At 53.1% G+C, this 19,632-nt stretch overlaps 1 protein-coding gene across 1 annotated transcript in view; it reads right to left on the bottom strand.

Moving 5' to 3' along the window:
- The window catches only part of ZSWIM5 (zinc finger SWIM-type containing 5), a 101,252-nt gene that overhangs the window by 7,957 nt on the left and 73,663 nt on the right, over positions 1-19,632 (bottom strand). The window contains exons 3-9 of the mRNA XM_074876186.1: positions 13,479-13,627; positions 12,705-12,855; positions 7,123-7,302; positions 4,668-4,844; positions 2,147-2,293; positions 1,032-1,169; positions 236-496 (exon numbers count right to left, since the gene is read on the bottom strand). Coding sequence (XP_074732287.1) covers positions 236-496; positions 1,032-1,169; positions 2,147-2,293; positions 4,668-4,844; positions 7,123-7,302; positions 12,705-12,855; positions 13,479-13,627 — 1,203 coding nt within the window. The remainder of the gene's footprint in view (positions 1-235; positions 497-1,031; positions 1,170-2,146; positions 2,294-4,667; positions 4,845-7,122; positions 7,303-12,704; positions 12,856-13,478; positions 13,628-19,632) is intronic.

Below are 19,632 nucleotides of genomic sequence, written 5' to 3'. Positions count from 1 at the left end.
AGCACCCGTCTCTGTAAAGCCTCTGAGGCGGTCTCGCTCCAGGGATGTCAGCAAACCCACCCTTGCTTTGCCAGATGATGGGGCAGAGCAGTCATCCTACAGACTCAGCACCACACCCACAGAGGAAGAAGCCAGGATGGGGTCAGCCAGGTGTAAACCTTGGAAAGGGCACCCCAGAGACGTTACCAGCACTTAGCTGAGACAGAGAAGCCAGCTAGATGGACCAAGTCCCCACCTTCCAGCAGCAAGATGCACTGCTTCCGCAGGGTCTGCACCAGCACCGGGTCCAGCTCCAGGTCCTGCAGCCGGGCGATGATCTGCTCCTCGTTGCGACACACCTTGTCCTGGGCATAGAGACCTTCAGGCATCACTCTCTGCTGACCCATCCCCATCAGGGCCACCTCTAAGGCCAGGGACAGGTAGGACTCGCCACTGTCTTGGCTGCCAGTCGCAACGGGTACATGTTGATACACTGGGGGTTTGGAGTCACCGGTGTCTGGAAGAAGGGGGAGAGATGCAGCAGGGTTAGAAAAGCCCTCCTAAGTGGCAAAACCACAGCAGAGAGAAAAGCCTCTCAACTTCAGAAGCAAGAACCACACTTCCCTTGCTGACTGCCTTCAGTCACCCAGAGATGATGGATAAAAGCTCCCTGTGGGAGATGTGGGCCTTCCTTCCTGCTCACTTCCTCACCCTCCTTCCTGCTCTCGCTAGGAGATGCAGGAGACCCAAGACGTGCAACAGGGCGAACAGCTGACACCAGAGCCTTCCCGTGGGCCAGCACACCTCAGCCCAGCTCTGCTAAGCCACTCTCCTGCTCTGCTCTGGCTGCAAACCCTGGGGCTGGGAAAAGTCAAGGCCACTAACTCCCTGTCTCTGCACTGCAGCTCTGCCCTGGCTGCTCCTGCAAAGGCAGAGAGCGGGGAGATTCAGAGCCCAGGAGTCCTGAGCCTCAGACCTGCACCCAAGGTCTGCCCGCCGGACTTGGTTCAGCTGCAGCCACTAGGAAGGGAGCCAGGAGAGGCACTCGGTACCTGAAATTTCAAGGCAGTTTTCCTCTTCTAATCTACAAGCTTCAGTCAGGGTGAGAAAGAGGCAGCCGATGGGGTTCAGAGGGTGGCCTACCCAGCCCTCCAAGTTGGTGATGGTTGTTGCTCCTCGCTGCAGCAGCTCTGCAAAAAATGGAACAGAAAGACAGTAAAAGCAAGGAATTTAAAGACAGGTTGTGCACCCAGAAGGGTCTCTGAGACCAGAAGCCTTTTCTCACCCCATGGCCTGGGTCACAGGGACCTTCAGAGCCAACTCTGGCATGATAGTTCATGAGGGAAAGGAGCAGCTCAGAGCAGCCACCATGCACACTGACACAGACATCAGAAGGAGCCGGCACCCAACAAAAAAAAGGTGCCCCTAAGGCCAAATCAAATGCAGCAGCTCGTTCTCTGTTCCAGGAGGACACGAGGAACTGCAGAGTCCCAAGATGGAGTCTATAATAAAGTCAGACCTGCAGCTTATGGACTCATTTGCAGTGGTAGCCTGAATGTTTTCGAAACACAAGCAGAAATCTCTTCAGGGATGACAAAGACTTCCAGTGAATCTTAAAAGCTCCATCTTTTGAGGATCTCAAGCTGGCTGAGCTAGCAAGGTTCAGGAGTCACTGATCCCCAGCAGCACTGCAGTAACTGACCCCGGCTCCCTGCCAACTGCAACTGCAGAAGGAGAAACACTGGGCTCGCCTCCTGGTACAATTTACTCAGCAAATGCAAGGTGGAAGTAGCACAGACAGTCCGTTACTGCAGCTCTGCAGACAAGCAGCTCCTCTAATGCAGGCACCACTCGCCTGTGCAATCCTCACAGGAAACCAGACATGGTGACAGTGGGAACAAGAGAATCCCTACTCCAGCAGTCTGAAGACAGCACGTGGGCACCTCTGGCCTTAGTGTGTGGATACCAATGCAGTCTGGCTCAAGCACTCAGATGCATCAGTTTGTTCTTCTAGTGTGCGAGTAATCCCATACAGTGATGCCCACCATCAACCTCTGCTGCTCTGGATGGGGCAGCACTACTCTCTGAGGTGGCGAAGACTTTCTCAACCAGCTGGGACACCCCAGCCAGACCTTGTGTGACACTTCCCCCACAGCTCTACTCATACCTTTCTTCTGATGCTTATATATTTCCAGCTGCCTTTGCTGCTGCAGTCGCAGGGTGTTGATTATGGCAACAGTTAGTCGGAGAGCTTCTCTGGGGTAGCCGTGGGAGCGCAGGGCATCCACCCGAGCACAGGCTGTTGGGACGTGCTCTGCAAGGCAAGGACAAACACGGGGGCATGGCTGAACCAGAGGAGCACAGAAATTCACAGGATGGTACTGATGCAGGGAGAGAATCTGACAGCACCAGGCTTCAGGGCATTTTCTTTTACTGATCTTCCCCACGCCCCAGCTAAACTCCTGCTCCCTGTCTTGAATTCATCCCTTTCTCTCTGCTCCTGGCAGGGATGCCTACCAGGAATACTAAGAGGACTCATACCACATTCAATCCACAGCAGCCATGTCAGTACCTAAATCCCAACCTCCATAAACCTTACCTAATGGAAGAATTTCCAACACACCACTAATGCAATACAATGGCTCCAAACACAGGCTGTCACAACCCCGATGCTCATTTCTGCTAAAATCTGCACGGCTTATGGTGATTTCTCTCATTGCTGTGCACCCAAACACTTCTTGGCGTCTCATCCAACATCTCTCCCTGCTGTCATGACACAGGTGACGATATGTGGGGTGAGGCTGTGCATCCAGCACTGCACTGGGGGCACTGGCAAATTTGGGGTGATGTTTTGAACTGCTTCCTTAACGCCTCCATGAAGCGAGCTCTGCAGACACCCCGTCTCTTCCGCAGCTCTCCTGCCTGGTGTTTTATTATTAGGAACAGTTGCGTGAAACTCCCCCCAAGACTCACAGTTGCTTAGGAATTCATCTGCTCCTGCTGCTCATTGCTCACCTGAAATCACAAGCAACTGTGGAGAGGATTATGACTGAGTGAGAAATTAGCAGGAGCAGATGACATGACATGCCGCATAACAAGCAGCAAAAATCCCATTTTCTTGCAAAATGTCCTACCAAGGGGAAAAAAAAAAAAAGGCAAACACAGAAGATCTAAAATTATGGTAGAGAGGTAATTTCTATTCCTGGAAGAGCTCAGAAAGCTTTGGAAATGCAGACAACCACCTCCACAAATGGGGTTTCCACGTCCCAAAGGTCACCCGGCAAGGAATACGCAAAGAAGAGGTTTCAGAACAAACACATCTGTAAAAGAGCTTCTTGTTGCTCTCTCTATTCATTTGCTGAACGGATGAAATATTCAGCTTCTCACTGAATTCATCACTGCAAGTTGCTGACAAATCACACTCCTCTCCCAGCACTGAGTCCCTGAAGGGGTGCCAAGAAAGCAAAAGTGCAAAAATTCAAAAATCACGGCAAATACATCAGGAAAATAACATGCACCAACCAGCTGGGCCAAAGGGCTCACCAGACCCAGATTATGTTAGGGACAGGGGAGCTGTGGCCACCATGTCCCTGCTAGATGGAGTCCATGGAAGCACTAACCCACCACCGCTCCCTACGGCTGTACAGGGAGGAGACCTGCTGCCTGCAGCTGCACAAAACTCTCCCCAGAGTAGAAATGTCCTCTCCTGCCCCAGCTAAGCCAGCAGAGGTGTACCAGCAGCCTTCACATGGGCTCTCTTTAACTTATCGCCTGGCCTTAATAGCAACTTAGTGCCTGCTGCTCCAGAAACCACATCTCTGGATGGCTTTAAACATTCTCTTCCCATTTGTCTGGGTAACAGCAGGCTCTGGCTCTGGGAGTAGACAACAGTACAGTGGTGGTTTTTGACCTGTTCCATGTCCATATGTTCAGCTCTTGAGCTGTAGGGGTGAGGCATCCACCCTCCTGGAGGTGTGGGGGGCTTGTGTCTCCCATTTTGGGGTCAGTCTGAGGGCTGACAGCCACACCAGGTACACCAAGCCCTTCGTCTCACTCATTCTCATCCCTGACATGTAGCTGTCAAGGGTCTGCAGATCTGCCCAGGGTCAAGACTTCACAGTAAAGAAGTTGTGTGTCTTGAAGTACATGTACTAAAGGTCTACAACACAGGAGGGTACTGGGTTTGACTGCTCCAGTATGCCTTAAGCTCATACAAGGCTTAATTGTACTGTCTGCTAATTGCCTTCAAGGGAAGACTAAAGAGAGGGTGAGAGCAGGGAAGAAAAAAATCCAGAGGATACAGCTGTGCTCCCCAGCCAACTCTGAAGGGACTTTTAAGTGTCCAGTGCCCCTGTACTGGGAACAGTGAGAGCTTGCACTGGGGACAGCCAAACACTGGCAGGAGGAAAGAGGACACAACGAGCCTGGTGCAAGCTGCCCAAGGGGAACCTAGACTGTAAAGATGTGGGGCTTGCTATAAGGGCTGTGGCTGGGGTGTGGGAGGGCATCAAGTTCTTCTGCTCGCCCTACTCCTCAGGCTAAGGGCTACGGAGGCACTTTCAATCTAGGATGAAGAAGTCTGCAAGAACCCAGGGTAGCAAAGCTTCTTTGATGCCTTGGGTGGCTCTTCTCCACTAGCAACCCTACCCACCCAGGCCATTCAAGGGACTGCTGGTTTGGATGCTCACCAAGCCACAGTGGCTGCCCCTGGGAGTTGAAGAGGAGGCTCTCGCCCTCCCGCTGGTAGGAGGGAGACACGTAGAAGTCACTGCTAATGATGCGCTGCAGGTGGCTGTCCTGCCAGTGGAGGTCACAGCCCTCGATTGCCCGGGTGAACACGGTTCGTCTGGGCCTGGCCAGTGAGTCTGCAAAGAGAAAAACTGTCAGTGCCTTGGTGGGGTAGGGGCAGCCTGCTCCTGTCCCCAGACACGACCTCCCTGGGCAGAGTAATGTCTTTACAAAGAGAGCAAAGCCCCACCTGGTCCCACCCCAGCCATTTCCGAGCTGAGCACAGGGGCTCTGGCTCCTGCGCTGCGGCAGATTGCCTTTAGATACCTCTGCTGAGTACCCTGTCTCTGATGGAGACTGCAGTCTCCTTAGATGGCATGGCTAAGTAAATAGCTGCCTTGGCCAGAGAGGTGAGAAAAGAGGCAGGGACTGCCCGTCTGTTTGCTTTTTAATGATAATCCAGTCACATACGAGGCTGATGCCTTGAAACGTGGCAGTGCATTCCCACCCCCGTGACACCCAGCATGCAGGCAGCTGCCAGGGGTCAGGACTGAGCTACCTCAGCCTTACTGCCCCACAAGCACCATGAGCTCTCCTCTTCTGCTCTGGCACAAAGTCCCAGCTTCACTGAACCACAGCTGCTTAGATCAGCAGCACCTGAGGCCACGAAGGGAACCACACAAGCCGTGCGTCATCTGCCTCTGGGTGATGGGCAGAACCACTGTCTTCCAGCAGCCTCCTCTGTCTGTGTGAGAGGGCTGGGAGGATATGGCATCGTCTGAAACCCCACCGCTGCTCTACAGCAGATGTCTATGCTCTTCAGTGCCGCTCTGTAACTTCACTGACATTTTTGAAGCTATCAAATGCTGGATGAGCGTTTCACTCTGTCCAGACAGTTCAGACAAGTGGTTTGTCAGGAGGAAAAGGCCTGTCTGGAGCAATCCTGCTATCACTCCAGCCACGCCAGATCATGAGGGCCAAACAGAGCCAGCGGGCTGCAAAACAGGAAGCCCCAAAGGGGATGCAATGGTGAATGTTAGGTCCTTCAACCTGCAAGATGGGCCAAGTTAAATGCATTCAAGGGGGGAAAACAAAAGGCACTGCTCAGAGCTGATCCAGGGAGGCTGGATAAACATGCTCCAGAAACGACAGCAACAAGCAATTAGCCTGAATGCTGCAGGCACCCCGAGGTGGAGAGAAATTTAACAGGTGTTTCTACGTACAGAACCAAGCCCGCTCACTTTACCAGGAAGTATTTCAGGAATCAGCTGTTCTCCTTTCAGTAATAAAAGAAGCTGGCAACAATCTGCAGCAGTATTTGCATATGCACAAACATTAACCCTGGGAGCCCCTGCCTGGAGAGGCAGGACCACAGGGACAAGGGGACGTCCCCAGCATGTGCTTTGGAAACTCCCCACATGCCTAAAAAGTGACCTGCTCAGCGCCGGCAGCCTGCCCTGAATGCCAGAGTGAATCCTCAGTAGAGCTGGGAACACCAGGGGGGAGTCCCGGGGCTCACGCAGGACATGGAGCAAGGCCAGGTTTAAATTAAGCTGCATGGGGAGGTGCGGCAAGCAGCCGTGGTGTGCGATCCTGGCTGTGGCTGGGGTGGGTTGGCAAGATGGCCATACTCCCGAACCACTGCCGATGGACTAATCCCACCCAGAAGAGTGAAGTTTTCTTTGAGGCACGGCTGGCGTCCCCCTCTCCTCTTCCCACTTTGGCCACACATAACACACCAAAGACCAATTCCAGTGCAGCAGATAGAGGTATGGTAAGAGCAGTAACTTTCAATTAATGTCTACTTCAGGCAAAAGAAAGGGGGAAAAGTGCTTAAATTTAAAGGGATCAAATGCTTTGTCAGGGGTTGAGAAAATATTTTAGCACGAAGGAACAACCCCATAGCTACGTTGCTCCGTTTGTGCTCTGCACTTGAACTGCGTTCAACAATCCTGGCTAATGACTTACCTACCACCTGAATCAAAGCCCATAAGTGAGGCTCAAGGGCTGGGAAAAGAGGCTCTGCGTCATCTCAAACTCCTCACTCTTTCATTATAGCCAGGGCTTCTGAGCTCAGCTCTGCTTCACTCCAAGCAGTGCCAGTTTTCTGTAAAACTCCATACTCAAACCTGCACAGACCGTAGAGGTTTAAACTCCCCCAAGGTCAAATTGCTTTAAAATGGCCTCTAATTTGATGCTCAAAATACAGATTAATTCACCTGAGAAGTAGCAAAGAGCCAAACATTTCCAAGTGTATCTAAAACCAGAGGCTGTAAAGAGAAATGTTTTGTATTCCCATGACTCCCAGAGACATCACCAGCAGGTCAGTGGAGGTCTCTCAACTGTGGGTGAGTTCTGAACTGGACCCTACCCCTGTGGCCACTGGCTGGATTTCCACTCTCTGTCCCGACTCACCTTGGCTGTGACCAGAGCTCTGCGTAAGCGCGTTGGTGATGTTGGGAAGCTCGTTACCGTAATTGCCATCTTCCAGGGGACAGACGTCCATCTCGCCCCACTTGCGCAGCTGCCGGAGCCAGCAGGATTTCTCTTCCAGCTTGCAGTGTGGGTTTAACACCACGCACACCCACAGCGCCCCTAAACAAAGCCAAGAAATCAAGGAGGTGCCACCACCATACCCGCAGGGAAAAGCTCTTCCGCTGCCGTGCTCGTCGTGAGAGCCTGCAATGTTTCATCAGCGTTCGTAAACTCATTTCAGCATAATGCACGGACCCAGGAGGGGGATTTAGACAGCTTTTAAATAAAAGTAAAACTCCTCTGTAATGAAGCTAAATTATAATCTCATGAGATGGGGGACAGTGGGGAGGAGGGAAGGAGAGAGCGGCTGTGTATGAATTTGTGAGTGCTTCTGTCTGCCAGGACAAATCTAGTGTTTGAACTACACATCAAAAGCATGCTTAAAAACACCCTGGCAAGCTGCAGTGTCTGTATCTCCAAAGACTAACCTGATTTTGATCCTACCCACGTTCCAAGCGCTTTAAAGCCTGCTCCGAATGCTATTTCATCTGCCATTGTTCTTCAGGCCATTTGCATTCAACTATTTAAAAAGGAGATTTGGTGTATTTTCTTCCCTTTTTTTTTTTTTTTTTCTTTTTCTTTGTAAATCCCCAATAGCCCCCAGCCTGCACAGGAACCAGCAGAGGAACCTGGAGCTTGGCTTGATGTCTCACAGGCAAGAGCCCTCCAACATGTGAGCCCTCCAATCTCACAAGCAGAGGTGCCCATCAGTAGGACACTGATGCTGACACCCCCCCATGGTCAACCATGGGACCTCACAGGCTTGACGATACTGTCTGCTGTGTGAGTGAGAGGCAAAACCAGTGCCAAGGACATCTGTTGTCATTAAGAAGCAACTCATACTTTCATAAGACATGGCTGATACTGGTGCTGCCAACTGAGCCTTGCCACTCTCCTGGGTCATCCACTGTTCTGAAAAGACTGCAGCAACCCAAATAAGTGCAAAACCATGAATTCTCCTTTAGCTAATTGCATTTCTCCCCAAATTTCCCTGCAAGACTGCCAGGATACAGCCTGTCCCCTCCCTTGTCCCTGCCCCATGGGGTGGGATGGCTGCATGCTGGCACAGCTGCGGTGGCAGCATCCCTGGGGATCCCCCCCAGGCTGAGCAGCCCATGCTGCTCCTTTCTCTGCCTGTGTCAGATCCTGCCACACCTGTGGGACAGCTCAGCCTCCCACAGAAACAACCTCCCCTGCCCCTTCTCCATGGGCCCAGCAGAGATCTGAAGCACCTTCCTTCTCCCGGCCCAGCCAGCTGCTCTCCCCCACCTCTCCATCACTCCCAGCACCAAAATTCCCATTCCAAAGTGACAGCCAGCAACAGGACAACATCACCCAACACAGCTCCGCGGCACAGTGAGGGGACTCCTCCACGTGCCCAAACCACTTCCCTCGCTCGCTGTGTTTTGTGTGGCAGCTCCCAGCTGCACAGCCATGCTGTCAAGCCAAACAGCCCCAAGCGAGGCTGCACCTCTGACAGAGGCAGCTGGAGAAGCTGGTCCCTTTTCCAGGCAGCATGAGCCAAAACCAGGCTGAGCAGCAATGTCCTGACTCCGGCTCCACTCTGGCATCTCCCCACTCCTCTGGGTTATAGCTGAGCTTTGGCGGTGCTTCTGGCATGCATCTCCCAGGACCTGTCCTCTACCAGTTGGGACTTGTGAACATGTTTGGTTCAAACCAAATAATTAATAAGGCATGGAGGCTGTGCACGTCCGGCTTCTTGGAGTGGCTTAGCTTGGCAAGAGAGACATCTCGGCATCACAACGCAGATGGCAGCAGCATTACATCCAGGAAAGGGCATGGGAAAAGCAACCCTAGGCACAGAAGATCAGCAAATATTCAAAGTAGCCATTGCCTGGTCCAGCTCCACCCATGTCTCAGCTCCACTGCTCCCAGGAAGCCACACCAAAACTTCACTCCTTTCTGATGAACAGGGGGCAATAAGACTTCTGAGCTGCAACATCAGTGATTAATGCACGTGCAAGTGAAGAGCCATCTCTTTAGGGGCTTTGGGGGCCCATCCCTCCCAAAGCAGGTCTGTGCTACCTGCTCCCAGGCTCCTGCAGACTCCATGGGGCTGCACAGACACAGTGCATTTGAAAAAATCAGGTCTCAGCTCCAGAAAATGAGTCTTCCTTAAGGCTGTGGTTACTGCCCCTCATCTGAGTGGTGGGTCACCTGCCCGCTGCCACCCCAAGGGCATAAAACTCCCCACCTCCTCAGGCAGCCATGAGCTAAATCCTGCACTTGGCTCCTGGTGTTGGAAATCCCAGGGCTCTGACTGGTTTCGGACATCCCCTTCCCACCAGCACTCCTGCCTGTTCTCACTGTCCCTCTTCACCTGCTCTGGGGCTGCTTAGGCAAAAAGCAGCCTCCAGCAATTTCAGCTCAGGCCTCTGATGGTGCACAGAGTGGCTCGGCTACAGGCGGTAATGAGGCCTGGTGCTCCAGCTCCACCGCCCCCAGGAATGGGATGCGCCCGCTGGATTTTTGGCTCCCACAGCTCAGCTAAGATGTGATCCTTGGAAGCCTCATGACTTTGCAGCCTATTTCTGGGAGCCCTCCGAGGCATCCCTTGCCTGCCAAAACGCTGTGCCCCTGGGCTCCCCTGCAGAAGGGAAGATGTGGTGGGGAGGTGGGGACAAGGAGGGAAGAGGGATTCACATCCGTCTCAGCTGCAATAGTTATCTGGGAGATGGAAAAGAGGGGTTTTCTGAGCCCTATGGTCAAGTAACATCAGCTGACAGCACAAGTGACTCCTGTCCTGAGCCGAAACGCCATGCCGGGTCAGACTCCGTGTCTGTTCACATGCTGCAGAAACCTTCATGTGAACTTTCTGATAGCTGGAGGTTAACCAGGGAACAAAGCGGCAGATCATGATTAAGCTAAGCCTCTAAACAAAAATGCTTTTTGATGACGGAGCTGGGTGCAGGGGGGTGGGGGGTTTGGAGTCTTCCCAGCCCAGCGGTCCTGGCCCCGGAGAGGACAGGCACTCCAATCCCGCGCCCGAGTTTCCAAACCATCAAAGAAATTCTCCTCTTTCCCACAGGGTCGCTCCCCGGCTTAATCTGTTGAAATTCCCCACTGTAAACAAGTGGCCGAGATAAATAAACCCGTCTCCAGGCAGATTAAGGTCAGGCTGCACTTCAGCTGGTTTTTCGTCTATTTTTTGTAATTAGGCTTTAATCGTAAGTACTAATGCGCCAGGGCAAATACTCCCACGCCGCAGAGCTCTCCATCCAGCAGGTCTTTCCTTTGGCTCCCCAGCAGACGGGGCAATAGATGTTCAGTTGGCAGCACACGATCAAGCAAATGATGCCCTTTTTATTATTTTTTTTAAAACTCTGAAATCCTGCAAAATCCTTTACATTTTCCCCAGCATAAATCCACAATCTTCTTTAAGGCTGATCTTCTTCCAATCCCATGCAAGTCTGTGATGCAGTCTTTGCTAAAATCAATGATTAATTATTAAACACGTGCCCAAAATAATTTCTGTGAGGCCCATTTTTCTCTTCCACGTGGCAGGGGAATGCGGTCTGTGCTGGGGCTTCCTGCAGCAGCTGGCAACAGGCCCCTCATCCCTCCCCTTGGCAGCAGCAGTAACACTGGGCAGCTTTGGCATCCGCAGCCCACAGGCGGTCGGACAACGTGCCTTCATCGCCCCACACACCCCAGCTACCATTACCCACCCAGTGATGGTTTCGGACATCTCTCTGTGTTGCTGATATTCTGGAACAGCACTGCAGCTCTGGTTCCTCTGTGCCTCCACCCCTCCTTCAGAGGGATGCTATGTTCCTACAGCAAAAGCTGCCCAAGGCCAAATAAAAAAGGCTTCTGTAAAATGGGGGGAATAATCCCTGCTTTGAGTACAGTCCATGCCCATCCTGCCCTGAAGCCACTTCTTGGACCATCACTGTGTCCTCCACAGGGGCTTCTCCCCAGCATGGAGAGGCCTAGACCCTCCCGTGCGACATGCCTACACAAGGTGAGCCACTCGCTCTGACGCGCGTTGGCTGGCACCATGCTTCACCTGCTGTCACACTGATCCAGGGCCCTGACGTTCCCCAGCCACCTTGCCATCTGCTGATGGGGACGTGCTGTCGTCTCCTCCCACTCTGCCGAACCAAACTACATGCACCAACCTGGTCTGCATGGTTAAGCCAGGACTGAAATCCAACCACTCCCCTGTTGTGTATGTAGGAAGGGAGGGAGAGTTCTCGGCTTGGATAGCAGGTTTGAAATCTAGCCAAATAATCTGTAATTCTGGGCAAATTGCTTCCTGCGACCAGGCCTGCCCAGACACACATCCATCCACATTTCACTGATGTGTTTGCTTTCTTCCGTGTGGAAATTCTGGCTTGATGGATTTGGCCACCTCTCCAGGATCCTTGCATACCCAACCATCTAGCTGCAGCATCCCAAAATCCTAGAAATAACTTCTTGGCAAGCAAGCACAGATGAGCTCTCCAGAGCCTATGTGGTTATTTCCATCCAGGGACCTTCACACAGAAGCAAGACATCCTACCCCTGCCCAGCCCTTGTCTGCACAGTTTGGCCAGGCTCTCCAGTCTCACGGCTATGTTTGCATTTGTTGGGCACTTGGTAGAAGGGTCTGTGATCCCAGCTGCAGTTAGTTTCAGGTGCTCCAGACCCTGGACCACCTTCATCCTTCTTCCAGCTCTACAACATCTCTTTGGTCCCAGCCCATGAACCCTTGCCCTTACACAGCATCTCCTACCAGCAGGCTGCAGAGCAGCTCAAACTCACTCATAAAACTATGGCACAAGTCAAACTATTTACCCAAGATCCCAGATGTCCAGGAAAGCCCAGAACTGCTGGGTTAACTCCACCACATAACCAACCTCTCTGGGCCCACGTCATCTAAATGTTTTATTCTCATGATATTATGGTGCCAGCCAGCTGAGCCAGTGTCTAAGGTGCTTAGCTAGAACTACCCAGAACTTTATTTCCCTTAAAGCCAGGCTCTGTGCTGGCCACCCTGGCCCCCCTCACCCTGAAAACATGCACCAGAGCAGGCAGAAATCTGTTAGGTGGGATGAGACTTGAGAATCTGCCTTTCGCGCTCTGGAGCGGGAGCACTTCCACATCCAGGCTACATCCAGCCCCTGAGGCTCACCAGCCCCTCCATCCTCCCTCGCAAAGGCTTCAGGGCAGCACACCAAACATCAGGCTGCTGCAAGTATGAGACCAGCCACACTCTGCACACCAATCATCCTCAACCCCCTTTGCAGAAGAGGGGCTGGTTTAAGGTGTTGAACTGTGTAGTTTGGGCCTGATCCAGCTGTCCTGCCAGTATTTCCCAGCAGGAGATCAGAGTAAACTCCTGGCATCTCTCAGGGCCTCTGCCCCCAAAAAAACCCCAAAGGCCCCTGAGACAAGGTCTGGTGGCCTGGCAGCCCAGGCCAGCCTGCTGCTGCTCTTTGCAAGGCAGTGACCCTTACCCAGCTCATCCCAGAGCTGCCGGCATTTCTCCGTTATGCCTGTCCCCTGCTGCCTCCAGAGGGAGAGCCGAGGATCAGCCATGAACTGCTCCGTTATCAACGTCAGCATCCTGGCCCCGTTGGAGTCCCTCATGCGCAGCATCTCCCGGACCTGGGAAGGACAGAGAGAAGGTCTTTGGTGAGAGAAACCATGGTCCCTCGGGGGTGTTTAGGACACAGTCACCTGGCTGGCAACCCACAGCTCCCTCAGTCTGGGGGTCCAGACTGTAAATATATACATATATATGTGTGTATCATGTATAGTCATACATTATAACACTCATGCAGTGACTGTGACATGGCTGCTTGGAATCCAACTGAGTAGCAGCTATAGCCTAGGCTTGAAGAGGACCAAGCAATCAAGAACATGAAAACAAGGTCCTTCTGCAAAGGAAGAGAAGAGCCCATAGGTGCCACTTCTCCATGGTCTCGGTAGGCTCTGCAGGGTTGGCCTTCCCCACACCGTGCTGATGGGGAGATGGGGGAAAGCCCTCCCTCGCGCAGGGATCACGGCAAGCCCATCATGTGGGAGGAAGAGACCTGCCAGGAGAGCAGGCGAGACAACCCAGGCCTGACCCAGAGCCTGGATTACAACCGCCTGCTCCGCGACCGGGAGAGAAGGCACTGGAGCAGAGATTCCCAGCTGTGACGGGCACCCTGCCAGGGCAGCCAGTGAGCTGCCGGCTACGTGACACGTCGAGCAGAGAGGGGAGAGAGCAGCTGGCTTCTCCTCACCTTGGCAAACATGGAGTTGAGCTGTTTTCCCGAGCCGTAGTACCCTCCCTGAGATAGGAACAGCTTCACCTGCTCTCGGACCTGTTCCTCGTCCAAGTGCCAGCAGTTCTCGTCATCGATGCTGGCCCCAGCAGTGGGGTCAGGAGCACCTAGGGGAATGGGAAAGGAGCAGAAAAGAGACAACTGTGTTTACAGCAGCAGGGTCAGCAGTCCCGCCAGCAAGAAGCAGACCCACCTCTGTTTTATCAGCTCAGGCAAGGGAAAACCAACCAGATTCCCAGGCAGTGAGCCCCAACTGGCAGCATCATGCTCTCCTTCCACAGTGGTGGCAGCAGCCATCAGGTGGGATCCTGACCACAGGGCTAATGCCCAGCCCCCCTCCCTCTGTGCCCCACATGAAGAGAGGCTGAGGAAGAGCAGGGATCCACCTTCCTCCAAGGCCCTGGGGGTGCAGGCAGCGCAGCTGCAGAGTCCAGAGCGCTCCCCAGCTCCAGGGATCACCCAGGGTGCACCTCCTCCTGCTCAACATCACCAGTTTGTTTAAGCATCAGTAAAGCTCCAATTCCTGCAAGCTCTTCCCCACATTAGAAACAGTCTAACAAAGATACCACTGTATGGGGGCTCCAGAGCCCCAGGTTAAACACCTGATCCTGCCCTTCATTTGCTTTAGGACAGGGGACAAGTCCCAGTGCATCAGTGCACCTGCCTGGGAGAGATCCTCAGCTGGAAAGAGCAAAGGATCAATAATCCTTCAAAGACCAAACTGTGACCAGAGTAGGGCCTTTGGCAGGCACACACATGTTTTCACAGACTGTATTTCATCTTTCAGTGAACAAAAAAAACCCAAAACCACAAGTGGTTTAAACAACAGCTTGGATCCACCTCTCCTTGTCTTGTCCCTTTCAATTCCCATTTTTCCCCCTGAGTGCTACCCTACCTCCCACCAATGCCCCGGCTTCCTGGGCTCCCAGGGCACAGGGCAGCACCGCTCCAGTGAGCAGCCACAAGTGCAAAAAGGAACAAAAACTCAGCTTTTTGGCTCCCCGCTTAAGTCCTGCTCTGCAGAAACTCCTCAGGGAAAACCAGTGCCAAAGAGGGACGGGCATGGCTGGAAGATGCTCTGCTCCACTTTAATCTGCTTCTCCCATCTCTTCTCCTTCTTGAGCAAGGAAGGGGGTCAGGGCGGGAAGAGGGAGGTGCTGCATGGACAGACAAGGGATGCTGTAGCCAACACGTTCCCAACTAAATCTTAATGATGTCTTCCCCACTCAACTGGGACCTGGTTGGGGAGCAGACATCACTTTCATGCAGAGACAGCTTGGGATGCTGTGCACAGCCCAGCCCTACACATTGCTGAACCAGGAGCTCAAATGCAATTCATGAAAATCAAGCTCTGGGATGCCTGCTCAGCAGGGTGACTGTCTCTTCTTGGCTTGTAAGCAAGAGGACATCAACCTGAGGGGTTTTGCTCCTCCAGCAAAGGCTGAGAATGCTCCTGACCTGGTAAGATACAGCTATTTGTATTTAATGTCCTTTAGAAAATTTCTTTAATTTCTGCTAACAGTCGCTGCCCAAGAGTGATTCCAGCAAGCTCTAGGCACGGCCTGCATCATGCTGAAGGGACAGGATGCTGCTGCTCCCTCTGCAGAATAATTTATAGTCGACACAACCACGTAATGGGGACGGGAGCTGAAGCAGCAGAAAGGAAATCACGGCCCCTGGATGAGCACGAGAGCTTTTCCCTACAGCCCCATGCGTGTCCTGATCCTGCTCCCCTGATGCTAGTGGCCAAGCCTTGCTGTAAGCCATGAGGGACCACCACCACCACACCAGGGACAGTCCATCCTAGCCATCTCAGCTTTTCTGTGCCTTTTCCTTCCCTCCCCCAACCCCATCCTTATCTCACAGATAAAGAGCAGACAAGCCAGCGATTATCCCCTATCAGGAACCGATGACTAATCTGTCTACCACGAGCGCTTATCCAGCCCCATCGCCGAGGTATCCCAGACGCTCGTGCTCTTAATATCCTTCTCCCCACCATCCCGCCCGCTGCTCGCTGCTGCAGCTATCCAGACCAGCCAGGTCATCTCAGCTGCCTCTACAGGGTCACCTAGCTGCATCTATAGGGACCAAGAGGGTGTGGATGCCTGGGGTGACCCATCCTGCCTAAGCTCAGCTCATCCTTGGTCCTTTCCCAAGGCTGCTGTGGCAGATAAAGGTGAAGAAGTTAGCAAGATGCAAAAAGTGGCTGCATTTCTCTGGGGTTCCCAGGGCTACCCTCGGCGCTCGCTGCGCACACATAGCGATGGAAAGCCCAAGCAGTGAGGAAAGAAGCGTGCAGCTAAATAAAACCTCCTCCTCCCACGCAACACATTGAGCACTTCGCACGTTGGGGTTCGGGCCGCAGCCAAATTAGTAACGCGCCTCCCGCGCCTCCAAATAAAACCCAAATTTGCTTGTAAATGTATTTTGCTCTCCTATAAAAGATTCAGAGAGAGGGTTGTAATAGCAGATTCCCACATGTGCAACGCAACCCAGCAGATAACGGGCTGCCCAATTACGCCGGGGAGCTGGATAAACATTTAAGAGCAAACAACGGGATTTGTGCCGGGTTTAAATATTAATGGCAGGATTTGTCCACTTCCCCTTGCCAACGTTCACACCGTGGGGGCTTCGGCAGCAGCATGCTGTGACGCAGCCGATGAGTGATTCCATGTCTCAGCTCCAAAGGAGCGGGGAACGGCATGTAAAACAGCCCGGCGCCTGCGTAACACATTTCTCATATAGCAGCATTCCTGCTCCAAAGAGCCCCGTTTCAGATGTGCCGGATCTTGGTCCTGCCGGATTCAGATTTAAGGAAACATCATTGCACATCTTGAGTGGAAAGAGTGTTTCATCAGCCCGTTTACAGTGGCTATAGAAACAGATAAAAATGCAATCCATCACACTCCAAGCAGAACCGCCCCCCCCCCCCACCCCTCGCTGCAGGCTCAGGGTTTAACTGTTTGATAGCCAAGCGAGACTTCTCCATGTGGATACAAAGACTGAGAAGTAAGGACTGGAAAAATCGACAAATTAGAAAACATAGTGAAGCCAGGCACAGAAAAGTCAACACCTTGCTCAGAAATTAGCTGCCCAACATGAAGAAAATGAAAGGTGTTCCTGGACTGGAAAGCAGGTGGTTTCCAGCGCTGAGGAGGTGGTGGGACCTCATGGGTCATGCCAAGGAATTGGTGCATCCCAAACCCAAGCTCCTGAACCCAAGAAGGGGAGATACATCTGCCAGGTGGTGTGGAAAGCACTCCCAGAGCATCTCACCCGGAGCAGGAGCAGTGACACAAAGAAAAAGGGATATTATTTTTAACCAGCGCCTGGAGCTCATAAACTGATGGTAAAAGCAACCCAGGGTTGCAGGTGGCCACCCCAGCATCTCCCTCGTCTCGGTTGACTGTGCCCAGCACCCGTGGGTGGCTTGGGGTCTGGCCATGCTGGTCCCAGGTTGGCAGTGCTGGGGAGGGCTCTGCCAGCCAGTGGAGCCGCAGCCGCCCGGAGCAGGGCTGGCCGTGGTGGCAGCAGTTCACAAGGGCCATCTCATGACTGCACATGGTGGTGTTGCTGAACGCCTCCGGGCTGCCTCTCTGGTGTCCAGAGAGAAACAGCTTGGGGCAGGGGGTGGGTAGGACATGGACAAATAAACAAACAGCAGAAAACCTCGGAGAGAAAATAACCAGGCACCAGAAAGGAAATTAACTCTAACGAGGGATTAAAAATAGCAGCAAAGCAAGGAGTCAAGCTCTGCCAAGGCTCCCGGCTCGTTTTCAAGGGGTGGCAGGTTGGATGGAGCCTCCAGGGCGGCCTGAAAATTCATACCCATCTGACAGCAATGGGGCAAGTGAAGCCGGACTGGCTCCCAGCACAGTGGCTGAGAGCTCTCTGGTCCAGCTGGTACCAGCATCGGGCCCAGCCATCTTTGGAAGCTGCTTCTCAAGCACCACATGTGCTCTTGGGGTCATTTGGCAACCCCAGCAGCTCTACAAGACAAGGGGGAAGAGCTGAGGGCAGAGACTTTCCCTCCACCACTCAGGTGTGTTATTTTCCCTTAAATTCACATCAGCTCAGCAACCAGGGACATGAATCCCCTGGAGACCTGACCTTCTCCTCCTCCCCAGCAGGAAGGCAGAATTCTAATAGATTTAGCGGTGCTGCCCTGCAGATGCTGTCATGGGATGACCTCAAAGTTAAAGACCGCCTGAGGACTCCTCAAACATTAGCCCTGGCTCAGTGCGACAGGACAGGCAGGCAGGGACTTCCTGCACGGCCGACCTGGCAGGTGACTTGCCGTGCACAAGGAGCAAGATGGGCCAACAGGTGAAGGGCAGTATTAGCCCAGGAGCTGAAAGAAGGGCTCAAGGTGGGCAATAATACAACTGGGACAGAAATGAAAAGATAAGGCAGAGGGCTCCCTATGGTTTTTGCATAAGCAGATCTGGTTTTCCCATGTCAAAGCCTGAGGGACCATTCCCACTCAGTTTTCTGAAGGTCCTCTCCTCCAAGGAAGCTCCTGAGACCCTGCAGGACCACAGAGGCCCCTTGGTGATTCACCCTGACCCTCTGCTGGCTTGTCCTTGGAGGGAGCTGCCCTTGCACTTTGACACAGTGGAGGTTTTGTGGCTTTTCCCACTTCTGGCTGAGAAGAGCATCCCAAGCCTTTCGACGGTATCAGCTGAGCACCACAGACACTGTGTCACCCACTGGCATTTCCGTGGGGTGGGCAGACAGCCCCGACCACATCTCCTGGGCTGAGGGCAGCAGCTCTCCCTGCCATGCCCAAGCGCTGCTCAAGCAGGGCAAGTTACCAATCTGCAAACATCGGGCCTGTCAAAACCTCCTGTTCCTTACCCAAGGAAGGGGGAGACTTCACCAATGATGCCCGAAGGACACCTCTAAGCCCCGGATCTTGTTGGCCCACAGGCATTGTCAGTCCTCAGAGCTGCCTCTCCTGTCTTCAAGCTTCTCATTAAAGATTTTAATGACCACTGGCTCTGGCCCTGCAGTGGTTTTCATCAGCCTCCTCTCCTTCCTTGGCCACAGACTGCTTTTGCCCTCAGGAATAATCCAATGTTTGCCTCCAAAGCCCAGACATCCCAATCAGGCTCAAAGGATGTATCTGAGACAGCAGCTTTCCTTCTGTACACCCCACACTGATCCTGTCTTCCTCTTAAAATAAATTCAAATCATTCCCTACAAGCATGAACCAAAACACAAGAGGAGATGAATGCCATCTCCCAAGTCTGCTGGATGGCTTGGATCCTGCGCACTTGCTGCTGCTGGGTGTTGGATCCACCCTATGAGAGCAGGAAACCCAGCGCTGCTGTCAAGTCTCATCAGTGCTTCTAAGTTCCCTCTCCTCCATATTGCTTGCTTTTGACCCTGAAATCTGCCTCTCATCCTACAATTTTCATTTCAAGCTTTTTTTTCACAGCCTTGCCCTCTCTGATACCTCTCTGCAATACTTTACTGCACCAAAGCAATCGCTTGATGTTCCTCATTTACACCTCAGAAGGACATACTCTTCCCATGTTTCAAAGTGGTAGACCATGGATTCCCTCAGTGGCAAAGCTGCACCCCAGCACATCCCACCATGGCTGGTGGCCCTGAGCCACTTCCTCAGCTTGCACTTCTCCCAAGCCAGGCTGCCCCCACAGCAAACCAACGCAAGCCCTGGGCTGATGCTCTCGGAAGAGCAGAGGGAGCAGGATGCCAAGGTGGCCACCACCAGATGCTCCTCACTCTGTCGGAGGCCTGGTTGTTGGATCCAAGCTCTCCAGCTGCAGGTCCTGGCTGTCCCCAGCAGCCACCCCACCAGGAAAGGCCAAGCACAAGTCACATTTGCTGGTGCAATGACAACCTTGCAGCCTTGCTCCGTGCCAGACAGTCATACCACTGACTTTGTCCCCAAGCAGGAATACACTCAGGGAGGGGACACCGCAGCACTGAAACCCACCCCAGTCTCCTCCCTCCAGCTGCTACTTCAGATGCCGAGAGTGGAGGTGTCAGAGACGCGAGACGCTCTCACTGTGAGCACGCTGCCCTTTGCAGCCAGCTACGAGAGCAGAAACGTGACCCACTTAAGCAGGCAGAGGTCAAGTGGGGA

Source organism: Strix uralensis, chromosome 8 (genome assembly GCF_047716275.1).
Source record: "Strix uralensis isolate ZFMK-TIS-50842 chromosome 8, bStrUra1, whole genome shotgun sequence".
Taxonomy (NCBI): Eukaryota; Metazoa; Chordata; class Aves; order Strigiformes; family Strigidae; genus Strix; species Strix uralensis.
Note: the sequence above shows the minus strand (reverse complement) of the source record. Positions and strands in the feature narration are given on the sequence as shown.